A 19,606-nucleotide genomic window follows, 5' to 3' on the forward strand; every position below is an offset into this window, starting at 1 on the left:
AACTTCGAATAAAAACACGAGAGAAATACTTTTGTATTGCTACATCGATCTCATTAAAATCATTGAAATGTCATTCACTTAGAAATATTCGCTCAAGCTGAAAACTCTGCAATCGATGCCATGACGGGGATATAAGCTGGTTAAGCTAAAACCTCACTATATATTAGTTGCTGAATCTTGGTTTGTGCTGGGCATTTTTGATACGGAATTACGGAATTCTTTTTCGATTGAGTGAAGACGGATAGCGATTATGAAAAATGTAGGATGAAGTTGCCTAATTCCCTGATACCCCTAACCCCGTGATACTTTTTTAAAATTGAATGTCAGTCAAAGCTTTGCCGTTCGACCATATCGCCAGACATCGTTCTCGAAAGAATGCATTTTTCGCCTACTTTTGAGACATCGATGAACTTCCTAGCAAGATACCCAACCCCGTGGCATTCAGTGAAAAAAACGTATCACGGAATTAGGCAACTTTACCCTATATGAGAAGCTCATTTCCAAAAGATACTAACTCTAAAAATAATTCGAAAATGACATACCAGGTTATACCACTTTTTCGAACCATACTCCATAACAGGGATAAAGAACTGGCGAGAGAGGGGTGGAAAGAATGGGGAAAGCGTTGGTTCCCCGTCCACAGTTCACCGGCGTTGAATGACGTATCTGTGGCCCGTACGCAATCACATAAGACAGACACTGAATACAAATCCCCTCCCCTACCAAGTCAATGATGCGGAGGTGGAAGGAAGGGGTGAGTGACGTATTCCGATGACTGACGTGTAAATATAAATCTTAATTATTAGAATATATATTACTTATATAAAAATATATTTATGTTAAATCTATTTATCAATAATTAATTATTCAAAATAGACCCTTTTATATCTCGATCTCTGGATTTAACCCGTCCAAACTTCTATCTATGGGGAGCTCTAAAGGACACAGTGTACGCCACAAAACCACAAACACTGGAGGAACTGAGAGTTCAGATTGAACAGGCCTGTAACGATATTCCATCAGCAATAATCCAGTTGGTATGTCGCTCTGTTATAATAATAATAATAATAATAATAATAATAATAATAATAATAATAATGATTTATTTTAGCTGGCAGACTTAAGGCCGTAAGGCCTTCTCTTCCACTCAACCAGCAAAAGGTATATATACATATGCATGAACTTACAAAGAATTCAACAGTTTGATTTAGATGAGAGTTACATGTATACAAGAGTTATTTACGAATTAAACAACAAAATACTATGAACTATAGAAAGAGATTATTATGAGACAATTTTGAAAATACAGCACAATCAGGATGATGTCTAAAGAAACAAGTAACAATGTAGTCAGTGATAGTTTAAATCAATATGATTGGAGTGAAATGCTATTAAGGTTATCTTTTAAGCTGTTTTTAAAGGTGTTTATTGTCTTGCAGCCCCTAATACTTTGTGACAAGGAATTCCGTTGACGCGAGGTGGATACTGTAAAAGATAATGAATAACAAGATGTTCTATGAAGAGGTATACTTAGCATGCCACAGATAAGTGATCTGGTATTTACGTCGTGGTTAGAGTATAGATAAGAGAAACGAGACGAAAGGTAATTTGGAGTTGGTGTGCAGAATTCGAAAGAGTAAAGACAAAGAGTGTAAAGTTCTGCGTTCTTTAAGTCGGAGCCACGAAAGACTTGCGAAGGACGGTGATATGTGATCATATCGTCGGATGTTGCACACGTATCTGACGCACATATTCTGAGCTCGCTGTAACTTGACTGACAGTTCAGAACTTAGGTCACTTAACAAAACGTCACAATAATCGAAGTGCGGCATTACTAGGGTTTGTACTAGGGTAAGTTTTAGTTGCTGAGGCAAGAAGTTTCTCAAGCGACTCAAACAGTGAATGGAGGAGCAGATTTTTTTATCGTTTCTTTAACTTGAAAATTCCAACTTAGATTATTATCAAAAAAGAAACCAATATATTTTACGACAGATGAATAAGGGATTAGCGTGTTGTTAAGGGTAACAACTGAAAGATTATTGTTATTAAGGGAGTTAACTAAACGCTTATGTGCAATAATTATAGCTTGAGTCTTACTTGGATTAAGTGCGAGTCCGAAATTGGCCGCCCAAGTGGAGACAGTGGCTAGGACACAATTCAACTTGTCAATCGATTCATTGATCGTATTGGGTCTGGAATGTATGTAAAGTTGTTGGTCATCGGCATAGAGGTGATATCGGCATTAAATAGAGATGTAGATAGAGAAGAGTAGTGGTCCTAATACGGAGCCCTGCGGCACTCCCGCCTTTGTGCATCGCCATTGGGAGAACTGATTATCAAGCGAAACACACTGTTGGCGGTCCCGTAGGTAGGAGTCCATCCAGGTCAAGGTACTGTCTGACAGGTGCAAAGTCTTCATCTTTGCAAGAAGCAAGTCGATATCAACAGAACTAAAGGCATTGCTGAAATCGAGAAGAGTTAGTGCCGTTACTTCACCCCTAGCCATAGCTTCACGGATGTCGTCAGTCACTTTAAGTATGGTTGTAGTAGTGCTGTGTCCATGCCTAAAACCCGATTGATAGTCATCAAGGAGTTTGTGTTCGTCGAGATAGTTCGTAAGTTGTCCGTGTACAATATGTTCTAATGCTTTTGAAAGAGTGGGAAGAATTGATATCGGTCTGTATTGGTTTACTGTAGAAGGTGTGTTAGATTTAGGTAAAGGTTTCACTAATGCCAATTTCCAGAGTGAGGGGTAGTACCCAGTCATAATAGATGCATTGAATATATGGGTGACGGTCGGCAGGATCACATCTATTATTTTGTACAGGAGAGTGATATTTATATTGTCTATACCTTGGGCTTTAGATTTCATACGTCGCAGCGTCTTCATTACGTCAGCGAGTTAAGAATTTATCCCACGCAGGTTGAGGGTAAGATCTGAGAAATTCAAGAGTCTCTTGCTAATGTAATGGTACAGGTGGAGCAGTGACGAAATGTTCATTTAGACTATTTTTGAGTGACAAGTTGATATTATCTAGCCGAGGCTTTGCTTTTGTTAGACCCAGGTTATTAAGGTTACGCCACAATTCTTTCGCACTGACCGAAGGTAGAATAAGGGAATGTGCATGGCGTAATTTAGCATTTCTTACTGCTTGATTACATTTATTTCTTAAAACTTTGTAAGTATTAAAATCTAATTCGTCCTTGCTCCGTCTGTATTTACGTTAAGCAGTGTCTCTGTCTGTCATGAGTAATTTTATGGCATCGCACATCCAAGGCGCAGGGCGTCTACCAACTCGTCTGATTTTCAAGGGTGCGTGTTTATCGTATAACTGAATTACTAGGTCGTTAAATTTTTCGATTTTGTCGTCAATGTCTGGTAAATTCCACACTTCAGTCCAAGGTAGGCTAAGTGCGTCATTGATTAATTCATCATGCTCAATATGCTTCAAGTCACGGTATGATGTGATGTGAGGTTTATATTTTGGACAATACAAGGAATATTCTAGAAAGATTATGTCGTCAGCTGAAATACCCGGCGCTGGTAGTTGTCCATTCGTTAATGCTAGCTGAGGATTAGTCATGGCAATAATGTCAAGAAGTGTCTCCGATTCTTGGGTGTGGTGGGTTGCTGCGGAAGGAAGGATGGATATATTGTAAGACTCAAACATGTTCTTAAGTTGAACTGCAGCGTAATTACTTGAATTTAATAAGTTTGTATTGAAATCGCCTAAAATAACAGTATGGTCATAGTGAGGCACAAGATTAAGCAAAGGTGTTTCAAGATCACTTAAGAATCCTGATTTAGGGGGTTTGAATACAACTCCAAGAAGGACTTTTTGTTGCTTGCACCGACTTCGATGAATAGATATTCAGGATGTTCTAAGCCTTCATTCGAAGACTGGTAGACAATTTTAAACGGTAAGTCCGATCGCACATATATCGCAACACCACCTCCGCGTTTACCGATTAGGTAATTTCTACAGAGGGTGTAATTATCTAAACTTACAAGAGAAGATGATAGGGAAGACTTCAACCACGTTTCAGAGATAAGAATAGCGTGAAGAGAATTTATGTGGGCTACTTTTAAAGTGTTAGGATGCGAGCTGAAAGACGATTTTAACAGGGCACTGGTCGAAGGTGCAGGTAGTGGGTTAGGAGTGGCTGGGGTGGATACGTTAATATAATAATATGGCGGATAGCTGCTAGACACGTGTTATTACGCTCCGACTTAGGTGATTATTAGCAGCGGTTTTAGAGTGCATTACTATTTGAAAGTGTTTAAAAGTGTCGTGGTATATAATTTTGTGTTATTTCGCATTCGATTTCTACGACAAAATGGGTGGAAATAGCAATAATAAGAAGTCATCTCCCAGCGAGTTCTCCGAAGAAGCTGTCCGACGCGTCATGGTGGAAGCGTTGAAAGATCCCGGCATGCTGCAGGTACTGACGCAGGCCATCAGGACCGCCATTGTGGAGGACTTGAAACAAACTATTGCTGAAAACAGTGCTGTGATAGAAAGCCTGAAAACAGCTCTAGAGGAGAAGGACAGGCACATTAGGCAGCTCCAGATGAAGGTGGACGATCTGGAGCAATATCAGAGGCGACAGTGTTTACGGATTTTCGGTGTGAGTGAAAGTGAGTCTGAGAACACGGACACTATCGCCATTGACGTGGCTTCTAAAATAGGAGTAAAATTAACTGAAAGTGATATCGACAGAAGTCACCGAGTGGGGCGAAGAAACAGTGATAGGCCTCGGCCTATCATTGTCAAATTCGTCAGCTATAGAAAGAGGGCTGAGGTATTCAGAAACAAAAAACTGTTAAAGGGTAGTCTTGTTACCGTCCGTGAAGACCTAACTAAAGCCAGGCATAATCTGTTAAAAGAATGCATAACTAAATACAGCTTGAAAAACGTGTGGACACAAGACGGAGACATTATTGTCAAAGTAGGCGAGCACAAACACAGAATTAAATGCCCAGAAGACATGATCTGAACGAGTCGGCTGCGTAAAACTAGTAAGGCAACTAATTTTAATATACTGCAATATTCAATCTATATTAAATTTTACTCTATCAGTAACTTTACCTAATAATTAATTCTTTTTCATTCTTATTTTTATCATTTAGTACTGTAAGTCACTTTAACTTTTACTATATAATAACGTTATTTATTAATTAATTATTTTTCTTCTTCACATTCTTTATCATTTAGTACTATAATTTTAAGTTATTATTGCTAGAAAATAATTTAAAAACTTGAATTGCATATAAGTTGGTACAATTGAGAACAAAAAGCAGCATGTTCACCCGACAGTCCCTGAGGTCAGTGTACAGAGACCGGTCCCCTCTATTAACACGAACAATAGCAATCCTACCTGCCCACTGCCCTGTACCGCAGACATAATCAAGGCTGCGCTTTCTTTCTCTCCTTTGTCACTTAATGTTGTTCACGTGAATGCTCAAAGTCTGTTGTGTCATTTTGACGAATTTTCTTCTATCTTCTCACCTTTAGACATTCACGTTATTCTTATCTCCGAATCTTGGTTACATCCTAATCTTCCTTCCACTCTCGTAAACCTTCCTGGCTATACGCTTTGCCGTAATGACAGAGAGGGCAAGAGAGGCGGAGGGGTGGCTGGTTATATTAGATCCGATTTGCGACCTAAAATTATTCATAATTCTCCAAGCCAGTACTCTGCCAAACCCGAGTTCATGTTCATTGAAATTTGCACCTTATTTACAAAATGTCTAGTGTGTGTCGTATATAAACCCCCACATATATATGACGTAGATGATTTCGAAACCGCCTTACTAAACGTAACGCCGCAATATGAGAACGTTATAATCATGGGTGACTTCAATTCAAACTTACATGACTTACATTCTAGTACGACTAAAAGACTTAAATCATTCTTTCAGTGCCTTGATATGGTAATCCTACCCCTAGCTCCCACACATCACACGGAAGGTACAGACACATTACTGGACTTGATAATTACTAACAATGCCGACAAAGTACTGACGCATGGACAGTTGCCTGCACCAGGACTATCAGGGCATGATATCATTTATCTATCGTTTAATCTGCAGTGTCCTAAATCGACTCCAAGAGTAATTACTTACAGGGATATCAAAAGAATAGATGATATTGCACTGAAAGAAGACGCTGCGCAACTTCCATGGCACATGATCTGGACATTACGAACTGTAGACGAGAAAGTAGACTTATTAAATACGTTAATACTTCAACTTTATGACAAACACGCACCATTAAAGACCAAACGTACCAGAAAGACCCCAGCCCCTTGGATGACGACTGAAATACGTAGCCTGATGTCCGAACGCGACTTAGCTTATAGAAAATACACCCGCAACAAAAACGACGAATATTTTAACTGCTATAAACACCTAAGAAATAGAACGACTCAACTAATAAGAAACGCTAAACTGAAATACTCCTACAAACTTATAGAACCCAACACAACCCCTTCCGAATTATGGAAAAATCTGAAGGTTATTGGACTTGGAAGGGCTAGTGAACAAGCAGACATTCCCATCCCACTTGACCGATTGAACGAACACTTTGTAAAGGACCCGACCTTAAACGACACAACGAAACAAGACACAGTTTTGCCTGACTCAGCTCCCCCAACTCGAGACAAATTCTATTTTACCGACGTCACTCCCATTGACGTAATGAAAGCCATCCGACGCATCAAGACAAAAGCCCAAGGGCCAGACAACATTAGCATATTACTCATACAGAAAATACAAGACATAGCAATACCTACAATTGCACACATATTCAATAGTTCCTTAATCACTTCAACTTTCCCTAAAATATGGAAGCAAGCTTTCGTTCTTCCTCTTCCAAAAGTCAAAGTTCCCACCGACCCGAACGACTATAGACCAATCAGTATCCTGCCAGCCATATCAAAAGCACTGGAAAGAATCGTACACAGACAAATTACTAACTACATGAACGAACACAAACTATTCGACAAGTATCAGTCAGGTTTCAGAGCTGGACACAACACAAGCACTGCTCTACTTAAAGTGACCGAAGACATTCGTGAAGCAATCGACTCTAATAAAGTAACAATACTAACACTTCTTGACCTTAGCAAAGCTTTCAACTCTGTAAATTTCGACCTGCTCACCCATAAATTGAGAAATCTGCATTTGTCAGAGACTGCTGTGAGTTGGTTCGAATCCTACTTACGGGAAAGACAACAATGTGTTGTATCCGGGAATCGAAGCTCTTCCTGGCTTAACATAACATCAGGTATACCACAGGGTTCGGTACTCGGACCATTGTTGTTCACAATATATGTCAGTGATATTACATCTCATGTAAGGCATTGTAACTATCACTTGTATGCTGACGACCTTCAATGCTACATCTCTTCCCGCTTAGATCGAATAAATGACGCTATAGATAAATTGAACGAAGACATTGACTCGATTGTGACATGGACAAAGAAATTCCATCTTAATATCAATCCTGGAAAGACACAAGCAATCATATTAGGACACAAACGGCAAACCGACGCTGTAAAGCACCTCGACATTTCCCCCGTTAAAGTAAGTACAGTGCATATCCCTTTCAGTTCTTCGGTAAAAAATCTTGGCATTCACATGGATAATAATCTCAACTGGGACATGCAAATCACAGAAACCTGCAGAAAAGTATATTCTATTATTCATGTGCTAAAAAGGATGAATGTTCATCTTCCCTCTTGCTTAAAAAAGTCCCTTGTGCAGACCCTTGTATTTCCCTATTTTGACTATGCTGACATTTTACTGACTGACCTTTCCAGCGACAACAAAATGAAACTTCAACGTGCTCATAATTTGTGTGTGCGTTTTGTAAGCAATGTTCGTAAATATGATCATATTACCCCATCCCTGGAAGCAATAGGTTGGCTTAAACTAGATAAGAAAAGAAATTTACATTCACTTCTCTTTCTCTTCGAAATCTTGAACTCTTCTATTCCTTCGTACCTGTCGTCTCGCTTCACTTACCTTTCTTCCCACCACAATCTGAACACACGCTCTCGCCATGAAACAATACTAACAATACCATCCCATCGCACCTCTTCATACTCATCCTCTTTCACAATAGCCCTGCCAAGACTCTGGAACTCGCTACCTGCTAGCATCAGGGACTGTCGAAATAAAATTCAATTCAAACGCAAACGTACTAGGCACTTGGTCAGTAATTGAGACTCGTTCAGACATGGTTTCTTGTAAATAGTTCTTTTAATCTACCACAAAATATCTCAATATCCGGTAATTTCATCACTATAGAATTTTGTTATTGTAGGTTTAATTTGTAATTTAGTAAATACAAAAATATTCTTTGTTCTTAACTTCTATGATAAAATGTCTAGCTTTCATTAATCAGGTATTCTTGTCGTACTTTAATTTTTATTGTAATTGTAATTGTAAATTTAATATTAATTGTAATCTTATTGTTCATGTTATAGTTGTAATCCCCTGGTAGAGGGGCAGAGAAGGCCTGACGGCCTTATCTCTACCAGGTTAAATAAATAAATCTAATCTAATCTAATCTAATCTAAGTTATACGTCGTTGGGATTGTACTGTGGCGGAAGGGGACCATTTTGAACATGTACGGGCTTAAGGAATACAAAAGCGCAAAAATCGTATTTCTGTCTGATCTCGTTGCTGAGAAATAGTGTTTCAAAATGTGTATACATCAATTTGGAACACACTGTATTATGAAAACACTTTAATAGTAACTTATATTACGATACAAGGTTGGGAAGTTTAAAAAAAAAAAAAAAAAGACGAAAAGTTTGAAAAACAAGCCGAGCGAGTTTTTCAATTTCCGAGATTTTGTAATGCACTTCACGAACGTGTGTTGTTCATTTTTTGGACGATCATATTTTTAAAATTTCAAATACAATATATTTTGCACTGTAATGATAACTAAATAACGTGCACTGTAATGGGTCTATTTCAATATAATTTTGTGCGAGATCGTGCGTATTTGCTTGTTTTCCGCACAGAACCAATACGCGGTAAGTGTGAAATACCACATTCAGTATTCCCAACGTAACACACATAACAATTTCCCTCTTCTTACCGCTTAAGCGCGACATTCATTTTACTGCTTTAGGCTTTTAACATATTATTTTTAGAGACGTTTAACATAGTAATAATTATAAATTGGGAACTTACCACTGCAATTTCACCTAAATTGCAATGTTAATTATTGTTTTTAAATATTTGCAAAAATTAAGTACAGTCTACTACTCCACGAAACTTATTGCATTCCTGATACAAGTAACATTAAGGAAGCCGTGAAAAAATCAACAAGATTCCAGATGCGGATGTTATTACTGCAATATGTTATATAAATAATATTGTTGAAATATTAAAATGAAAAATAAATCATTACATAACCTTACCGTTTAAGTTCGCATTTATAGACTGGGGAGGGGGGAAGACAGACGTATATCACGGCCTGCTGGAGTATAGTAAACACAGAAAACATTTTATAGCAACAATGTTGAAGAAAGATATTTTGGTTTTCCGAAGTTGCCGTCATTAACAAAAACCAACATGGAGATTTCATTGCAACTAATTAGAAATTCGTCTTTCAGGTATGTAATAAACGATCTTCGCACAAAATAATGTACGATACACGAGCGGTATGTTTGTTTTCATGTTCTCGGAAATTAAAAAAGCTCAACTACGTTTCGCTTTTTCAATCTTTTCCTCGAACATGAAAACTTCAACATACCGCTCTTGTAACGTATATTACTATTATGTTATGAAGAATGGTTTTTCTAGCAACAAGTTTATGTGTGGTAATTCTCAGTTTCAAGGCCCAACAACAATATCTGTAAATAAAACAAAAACACGATAGTGTAAAAACTCTTAACTAGTTAGTATACATTATTTTTCAGCACATTCCTCATTATGTGCCGAGGTAGGACCTCTAGCTTATTATTATTACCTAAATTATTATTATCAAACTGTATTTGTCTCATAAACGAAGTCAAGGTCTTCTTTAGTCCTGTACTAAAAAAAAAACCATGATTACGCAAGGTACGAATTTCTATACATAAAATTCCTGGTTGGTACTCTGTGAAAAACACAATTATTGTTTATAGACCCTTGGGGAACAACATTAACGAACTCAGTTTTGTTTGAATGTTCGAAGTCGGTGTTACAGCAAAGTTAATGCAGTGTTTGAACATCGAGCATTAAACGTCGAGTTTAGACAACGTTTAAGACAAAAAGGTGTTTGCAACGGGACAGCTACACATACTTCTTAATGATAAAAGAGTTCAATAATATGTTGTGCAATTTGGCTTATGTAAATACTTCCGGCAACAGATTTTAATCACACTTAACAAATACCACCACCATTACTACCACTATTACCACGAATTAGTCGATTTGACCGTTTTTGTCATCAGAATATTCTGAAGTGTAAATGTCAGAACTGAACTTTGTAGAACTAAACCAAAAATACTGTACACGTCTGCAGTATGTTATGAAAATGACCGGAACTAAGACAGAAAGCCCTTTTAAATGTGTTACACCTATGTTAAATTTATAAGTGAATCTGTACGAATTACATCTTTTGGATTGAAATAATGGTAGTTTTAATTTGCCTTTTTTGCCTTTTTTTTTTAATATACTGTAAATACCTTAGGCCTATATGTAAAGTGAATGCCTTTTCTTGCCTTAATTCAATTTTTTATTTATTGTTTAAACTAAAATTGTCTACCCATACAGATACCGAAATAAAATCTGGAGCTCCCTTGTATAATTTTCGTTTACAATACACTGCGCATATGCAGTAAACAATAACCCCTGTATATATGCTACTTGTGGGTAGTCGTACAAAATTGTTGCCTACATACAGGTGGACTCCCATCAAGACTCGCTCCAAATTTTAATTCCGTATCTGTACATTTACAGTAAAACCTCGTTAATGCGGACTAATTTGGGGGATAAGATGACTGGTTTAACGAAAGTCCGAATTAGCTGAAAAACCTAAAAGAAAGTAGAAAGTGCATTAAAATTCCGTTAATAACAACAAAACACGTTTATTATGGTGTATTAAAAAGGCATAGGCTTAAATCCACTGTACGTACAGTAGTTCTAATGTATAAAAGTAAATATGAAACATGGTTCTTCAGTTTTTTCAAACTCATCTTTTTTGTCTGTCCGGATTAAGCGAAATCCGGCTTATCGGGGTCCGGATTAACGAGGTTTTACTGTAATTTATTTCTGTAACTATAAAAGTGATAATATCGAAGCTTTCTAGTCAGTTCATAGGTTTTTTAGTAGGTTATTTTACGACGCTTTATCAACAGTGAGTTCATAGTAGCCTACTTATCTTTAAAAGTGACGATGAGTTTTGGATTGTAGAAATAAAAGTAAAAGTTTAAATTACTGCTTGTGTTTGTTTGCCTTCCGATAACTTCACACTTTCCTTGAAAGAAACAATGAGTTCGATAGCTAGAAATATTATAACGACAAAGGTTAAAATTAACATCTTGTTTTATATTGTATTTCTTTCAGTTGTAATTTATCATTTGTTTCATATAGTAGCTACTATGACTAAATTCAGTGCTTTTACGAAATAAATTGCAAGATTACATTAGTACATTTCAATCCAACGTGTTTTCAACTGATGGCCAAATTTCGTAGGCAGTGAACACTGAAAAAAAGCACGGTATTGAATATCTGAACACATTGCAACAGCCAAACACAAAAATACACTTTCAAATGTTTGCTTATCTTAGTAACAGAACACATGTAATCAAAATTGATAATAAATTTAGTAGCACTCGAAATAGTAATATTTGTGTCCCACAGGGGACTGTTGTCGGTCCAATTTTGTTTTTAATATATAGTAATGATTTATTAGCATTTAATTTAAAGAAATTCAATGCTGAGATATTTTCGTATGCGGATGACACATTTGTTATTTTTGCAGGTAAAACTTGGGCATCACATTGATTAAAAATTGGTTTGATTCCAACATATTTGTCTTAAATCGTTCTAAAACTACGGTTGTACCATTTTCGTTAACATCTGTTGGTATGAAATCTCCTGATTCTCTCTTGTGTTTAAAAATTCATACATCCTATTGTTCTTCCAATAGTTGTAACTATCCTGTTCTAAATGAATCTCCTCAAGTTAAATATCTCGAAATAATAATCGACCAACATTTACGTTGGGATAAACATTTTATTTTTCTGTGCAATAGATTAAGAAAAATTATTCACTATTTTGACATCCTACGAAATTACTTGACTGTCCATACTTTACGACTGATTTATCTCGCTTTAATACAAACTAATAATAATAATAATAATAATAATAATAATAATAATAATAATAATAATAATAATAATAATAAAGATACATATTAATTTTTTTATATAAGAACTCTCTAGCACCCCCAGAAAGAATAAATGACATACTCGTGCTCAGGGGGCATTTCACATAAGTTAATGTTAAGACATTTTATTGAATAACAGAGTAAAAAGTAATAAAAGAAAAAAAGAAGAAAAAAAAACATATTACAATAATTGAACTTTAAATTTTCTCTGTTAACAGCAATTTTTAATAGATTTTTTAAAATAAGGAGCATTAGCAAATTGTATGTTTGGGAATTTATCTATTATCATGTTATAAAGCCTGTGACCGAAATTACTACTATGATTATAAGCTACAGTTGTGGTATATTTCGGTTCTGTCAAGCATATGTTGCCTGATCTTTTAGTTTTATATTTATGTGAAAAGAGGTATCCCCGTAACATGCCATGAAGGCACTTGGGGGGGCATGGAGATAGAGCCCCATGCTTTCCATGACCTCGGCACTAGAATGAGGTGGTGTGGTCGGCACCACGCTCTGACCGCCTTTTACCCCCGGGAAAGACCCGGTACTCAATTTAAAGGAGGCTGATTTATGTGAATACAAATTAAATTTATTTCATTTTTTATGTACGATATTCAATAAGACATTGTTATAAATTTGATAGATATAAAAGTACTTTAAATTCAGAACAGGACAGTTCTGAGGGATAATCAAGATACTTATTGAGACATATTTTTATTATTCGTTTCTGTAGCGATGTTATTGGCATGAGGGAGGTACTAAAAGCACAATCCCAACCTATAATGCCATACTGTATAACTAGTACTAGTGCAATGTAAGTATGGATAGTCAAGTAATTTTGTAGGATAACAAAATAGTGAATAATTTTTCTTAATCTATTGGGAAGAAAAAGAACATGTTTATCCCAGCGTAAGTGTTGGTCGATTATTATTCCGAGATACTTAACTTAAGTAGATTAATTTAGAATAAGACAGTTACAAGTATTAGAAGAACAATTGAATGTATGAATTTTTAAATACATGAGCGACTCTATATATGTCATACCTACAGATGTTAACGAATATGGTACAACCGTAGTTTTAGTACGATTTAAGACAAGTACTTTACATTGGAATAAAGCCAATTTTTAACCATTGTGATGTCGTTATTTGCAGTAAGGTAGGTATCATCCCAAGTTTTACAAACAGTGTCGTCCGCATACCAAAATATCTCACCATTGAATTTTTATGAATTACTGTAATTGTCAGTAAATCATTAATGTATATTAAAAATAAAATACGACCAAGTACAGTCTCCTGTGGGATAGCAATATTAATATTTTGAGTGCTACTAAGTCATTATTAGTGGGCGGATGTTGATGAAAAGTCATATTATTTTTCACATTAGGACGATGCCTCTTAATATAGAAATCCCTTCTATGTTAATATCAACATAAAAAAGTAATTTCCTGTATTGATTTTTTTAATTTTTTTTACGTTTGAATAGTTCATTTTTATATTTTTTCGGCATTTTTTGGTCATTTTTAATACTTTGAAGAACTTTTAGACCATTTGGAATGTATTTTTCTTTCGTCTTTACCGATAGATTTGTTAAATCATTTTCTAAGCAAATAGATCAGTAGTAATTACCTACTGAATAAGTGAATAACAGTGAAGTTTGAGTTTTATAGTTTGGAACAGACTCTGAAGTCCATCCCTCATTCCACTGAAGGCTTCACTTCACACAGCGGAAGTAATATAAAATGCTTGACAACAGCAAATGAGGGCTTTGACCGACCACCCCGATTGAAACACATTGTAAACCCTAATTAAAATCTATATTTTTTCCTTAAAACCTTCATTTTGCTGCATGTTCTTTTCCTTTATCTTAGCTAAATTCCATGAACTTGCCTCCTCTCTACGAGATTTGCAGATTTGAAACAAGGTGACTAATTTTTAACAAGTTGTGGTGCGAGTACGCTGAATAATATTTAAATGTCATTTTCTTTTAATTTTATGTCACTTTTCCATTAGTTTAAGGACATTTTAATGATCATTTAAGTAGATTTTTAGGTCATCAACATCCGCCCCCTAGTCATTATCAATTTTGGTTACATGTGTTCTGTTACGAAGGTAAGAAGCAAACAATTTCAAAAAATTACATTAATTCCTATCTTATTTAATAATTTTTCTGATAATATAAGATGATTCAAAGGCTTTTCTGATGGCAACAAAAACACCTAAACATTTATTTTTACAGTCCAAATTAGTGATAATAGCTGCTTTTAGTTACATTAAAAATAACATTATCAGTACTGAGGTTAAACCGACATATTTGGAATGTATTTGTATTTATAGTGGTTGAAAATAATAAATTTTCATGTGAATGAATCGTATTATCGTTTCAGCATGTACAATGACGTGCCCACCATTTTCTTCCCAATGATGTGGTTCGAGGAGCGCGCCACAATAACCCCCGAGCTGGCCGCCTCCATTAAGCTTTTGCTGATGTTGCCAGTCGTGGGGCTGTACTGTGCTCTGGGACTCATCCTGGTGGGCGTAGTTATCATTGTCTTCAGCTTTCTGCCCAAGATTATGAGGAGAAATCGCTGGAGTCTATCACACCGAACCAGAAGGTTAGCAATTAAATTAAAACGGACTGTATTAAAACATTGGCATTGGCACGATGTCCACTTTCACCTAAGAGAACACAAACCATCAAGGTGGAAAACATTCCTATCTTACAAGGGAAATAGGGTAGATGAGAGTAATTGTAAACAGGGGGTAATTGTAAACAAATGCTGTGAAAAAATACAAAATTGTCAATATAAAAATTTTAAATTCGGGGGAATATTTAAATTAACATGTTGGCTAACCTACAAAGCAGTTTGGCGCCAAATAGGAGTAACTGCTTAGTTGTGAACGAATGTGTTGTAAGAGTCTACAAAAAAAGTTGAGAATGAATTTTGCTTCACCTTCATTTTTGGCATTGTAAGTAAACGTACAGTGCTATTTTTTTTAAAGAATATGTTGTTTTATGAGTAATGTATAGTAGTTAACATTTATTACAATGGTTTTGAGATCTCCCATAATTTCAGTTCATTAAATTATGACGTGTTTACATTTTCCCCATAGTTTTAATTGCTTGGAGGTAATTGTAAACATGTTTTACTATGGTTACATTTCGTACTTTTCAGTAATCAAAGAGACCCCCACACAACTACACTGTGGAGGATTTAGAGAGGGTTGTCACAGATTTGAAAAATAGTAACTACAGTTATTGTGAAGCTCAGGAGAGGTACTGAGTTCCTATATCGTCATATATCATAAGTTAAAGGGACGAAATTGGAATTTGAAGGAGTATAGCTCTTTCTTCTGAAACAGAACAAAAAATATTCAGTGTCTGATAGCCCGTGCGAAAATTGGTGTTTACAATTACCCCCTCTCAAAGGGGTAAATGTAAACAGGTGGGGTAAATGTGAACTAGCAATTAAAAGATGAAAAAAATCAACCTTATAATTTTAAACCCATTGTCAGGGAAAAGAAAGATATAAAAATAACACAATGTTTCTTTGTCATGCTTACCATTACTGAGGGTTGTGTAATGTTGAAATATATTTGAAATCAGTGAAAAGTGTTTACAATTACCCTGGTCTACCCTATCCAAAATCAATACGCTGAAACCCTTTTGAACAATCGTAGACGGTTATGTTGTGTTCTTAAGCAATGAATAAATACAATAAATCGAAGTGACGAAAATGATACAGTATATACTTTCTCATTACATGTCTAAAGCATTTTCAACAGTTACGTTCTTTTGTCAAGTTGCGAATTATTTACCAGTTTATAGTTAATTTTTTTGCACTGTCGTTCACAGGACATAAATCAAATCACCGTGCTGCCAAATAAGAAGAAATACTTTGGTTTTATGGATCCTATAAAAATAATACTTTATAATACAAAAATATAATACAGAGTGATTCACGAAGAGTTACCGCTACTTACGAAGCATATTTCCGAAGACATTTTGAGGAAAATGTATCATATAAACATGAAGTTGTTTGTAAAATACCTTTTTTCCTTCAGTTTTAATGGTAAAAAATATTACAGATAGACAATGGGCTATTCAGAGATATTATTTCTTTAATTGGCTAGTGTTCTGAAGCTAAAAATGTGTTGTGAATTCCATAGTTGCTTCATACAGATTTTTTTTTTCAATTTTTTACTACAAAATTACATTTTTCTTACGCACTTATCACAACAATTTTTACAGATCATTCGACTCTTATAAATTCTTTAAGACTGTACATCAGGTTGCAAAATTGAACTGTAAAGAATTAAGTTGCTAAAAGTCGTGTGATTTGTAACTATTGTTGTGATAGGTGCTTAAGAATAATGTAATTTTTGGTTAAAATTTGAAGGGGGGGGGGAAGCAACTAAGGAATTAACAACACATTTTTACCTTCAAAATATTAGACAATTAAAGAAATGATACTTCTGAGTAGTTCTTTCTTTATTTGCAATATTATTTTAACTCTAAAACTAAATAAGAAAGGTATTTTACAAAAAACTTCAAATTAGTATAATTCTGAAAATATTGAAAATAGAACCCTTGTTTATGTTTTTGCTCTGAATGTCTTCGGAAATATGCTCAGTAAGAGCCGTAACTCATCGTGAACCACTCTGTATAAAAAAAGGTAAAGGTATCCCCGTAACATGCCATGAAGGCACTTGGGGGGCATGGAGGTAGAGCCCCATGCTTTCCATGACCTCGGCACTAGAATGAGGTGGTGTGGTCGGCACCACGCTCTGACCGCCTTTTACCCCCGGGAAAGACCCGGTACTCAATTTTATAGAAGGCTGAGTGAACCTTGGGGCCGTTCTGAAAGTTTGGCAACGAGAAAAAATCCTGTCACCACCTGGGATCGAACCCCGGACCTTCCAGTCCGTAGCCAGCTGCTCTACCAACTGAGCTACCCGGCCGCCCGAACCACTCTGTATATCGAACTTAATTTAGAAATTGTACAGTTCAAGCAGAATTATAATCAGTTTTTCTATTACCAAAAATCTCTGACAAAGGTAATATAAGTATTGAAATTAATATTGTTTTAAAACGATGATCTCTTCCTTACTGTGAAATCAGATCATTTAAGAGGAAGTTGTAAATCTAATTACTTCTGTACTCGCTTACGCATAACAATGGAAGTTTAAAACTAACTGTCGCTATTTCTTTAAAGAGAAAAAAAAAGAGAGACAGAGAGGAGAAAGAGAGAGAGCTATACTATTATTTTAGGAGTTATCTCCATGCTGCAAAACTTTTTTTGTTGATACTTCTGTTTCGGAGGCAATATGACTCAAAAGGTGATCCACAGTAATCAATGTCTATGAAGAAATCATTTTTCCTTTAATACGAGCTGTGCCGTATAATTTGGACTAAATTGCCATTGTGTGCTCTTAATTGAGATATTTATTCGAATTGTGACGTGTCGTGTATAGTTCCTGGGGTAGCTCAGTCGGTAGAGCATTCGTTTTCCATATTGTTTTCATTGATCGAATTGAACATATACTGTATAAGTTCATTTGTTCTCATTTATTTTGCAGGAAACAGACCGATAGAAAACCACACAGCGTGGTCTTCACAAAGGATTGCATTAGACCACTAATGAGCCCTGTCGAGCAAGTGTCCCCATCTCCAGAAGGAACAGCCATTTTGGGTTCGAAAGCAAAGTAATCTGGTTGAAATGTCCGTATAGTTCCTAGTAGCATCAGTGGTGTATTGACTTCGCAAAAGCTACAAGAACTCGTCAATTTTTTACTCTTGTCTGTATCGTGTCAGTTGTACAAGTAAGCAAAATTAATAATGATGCCGCGTTGTTAATGTTTAAAATAACGTATTTGGTTAATATTAATGTCGTTGCAAAAATGCCAGTTCCTCCGTCCGTATAAATCGTATGAGATTTGATGAAATTTTTATATAACATATGTTTCACGAAATTATTTTGTAAAATATTAATATAGTATGCCAATCGACTATAAAATTAGAGTTTTCAGCGCCCTGTAATACTTTTAATTCATCTTAAAACATGTATTCATTCGAGTAATATTTCAGAGATTCTAAGTGTATTATAATTTCTGTTTATCGATTGAATAATATTGAGAAACAGACTTAAAAATCTCTCTTAATATGGATTTAGATGAAGTATTTAGTTACTTGCATTTAAGTCCGCTATATTTCTATAAAGAGAGTAATACTTATATTGCAAACGAAGTGAGTGGAATTACATTTAATTCCTACACAATTAATGTTAAAATTTCTTGATATTGTTGGTATGTATAATTGTATGAACACCAAAACAAAGCCGAGAGCAATTTATTTATTACAAAAAATTCGATATAGTCAATATGTGAAATATATTTTCCGAGAGTCGTTACATATGACTACCATATCTTTTTTAATGGAGAAAGTTGCTAGAAAGACATTCGTGAAATTTATGGAGTATTTTTTTAACTGTTGTCATATACATAGATCTCCTGCATTGTTGAAATTGTGAATAATTTTTAATAAAATTTGTTAAAATGTCTTCAGTGTATACTATGATTATTGAAGCCTTTTTACCCCAAAAGAGACTATTTATTTTACCATTACTTTCCAATATCCAAACATTATCCAATGTTTTGTATTGATGTTCACATTTTTGTTAACGTAAGAACAGAAATATTTAAGAAATATTCTGAATATTTCAGAAGAGAGATTAACGAAAAGACAGTATACTGTCGAAATAAATTGTAAAGCTATATGGAGCAAAGATTATAATTTGGTTTTTCTTTAAATGAAATGGATGTTTGGGATAGGGGTAACTCTCTCTTACGATACGAAATAATACTAGTGTCTCTTAGAAAGCAGTGGCTTTTTGTTTTGCAATATTATTTTCAAAATGAATTCTTCCTATCTTTTGTTCACATTTGAACCTACTCTCCATATCCTGAGGTTCCATATTTCGTTGGTTGTCTTTCGCTCGGACCAAGTAATCATTTATTCCACTTTTGTTTCATTTTGTTTCAGTCATCATTTGTGTTCTTATATTTACGTCATGTATAAGCTAGGCACTCAACTACAACGAGTCCAAATCATTTACGTCTTATATTGTTAGTACATTTCCCAAAGACACATTTATTCTTTGTGACTCGTGAAGAGAAATCTGTGGTAGTGCAGAAAGTTACTTTCCCTACCC

At 35.3% G+C, this 19,606-nt stretch overlaps 1 protein-coding gene across 3 annotated transcripts in view; it reads left to right on the top strand.

Moving 5' to 3' along the window:
• LOC138709026 (protein croquemort-like) overlaps positions 1 to 18,955 on the top strand; it is a 152,673-nt gene extending 133,718 nt beyond the window's left edge. For all 3 annotated transcript variants that reach the window (XM_069839490.1, XM_069839489.1, XM_069839488.1), the window contains exons 8-9: positions 14,783 to 15,010; positions 17,976 to 18,955. In XM_069839490.1, the coding sequence (XP_069695591.1) occupies positions 14,783 to 15,010; positions 17,976 to 18,105 (358 nt within the window). In that variant the 3' untranslated portion in view covers positions 18,106 to 18,955. The remainder of the gene's footprint in view (positions 1 to 14,782; positions 15,011 to 17,975) is intronic.
• Positions 18,956 to 19,606: the final 651 nt, after the last annotated feature.

This window comes from Periplaneta americana, chromosome 11, assembly GCF_040183065.1.
Source record: "Periplaneta americana isolate PAMFEO1 chromosome 11, P.americana_PAMFEO1_priV1, whole genome shotgun sequence".
Classification (NCBI taxonomy): Eukaryota; Metazoa; Arthropoda; class Insecta; order Blattodea; family Blattidae; genus Periplaneta; species Periplaneta americana.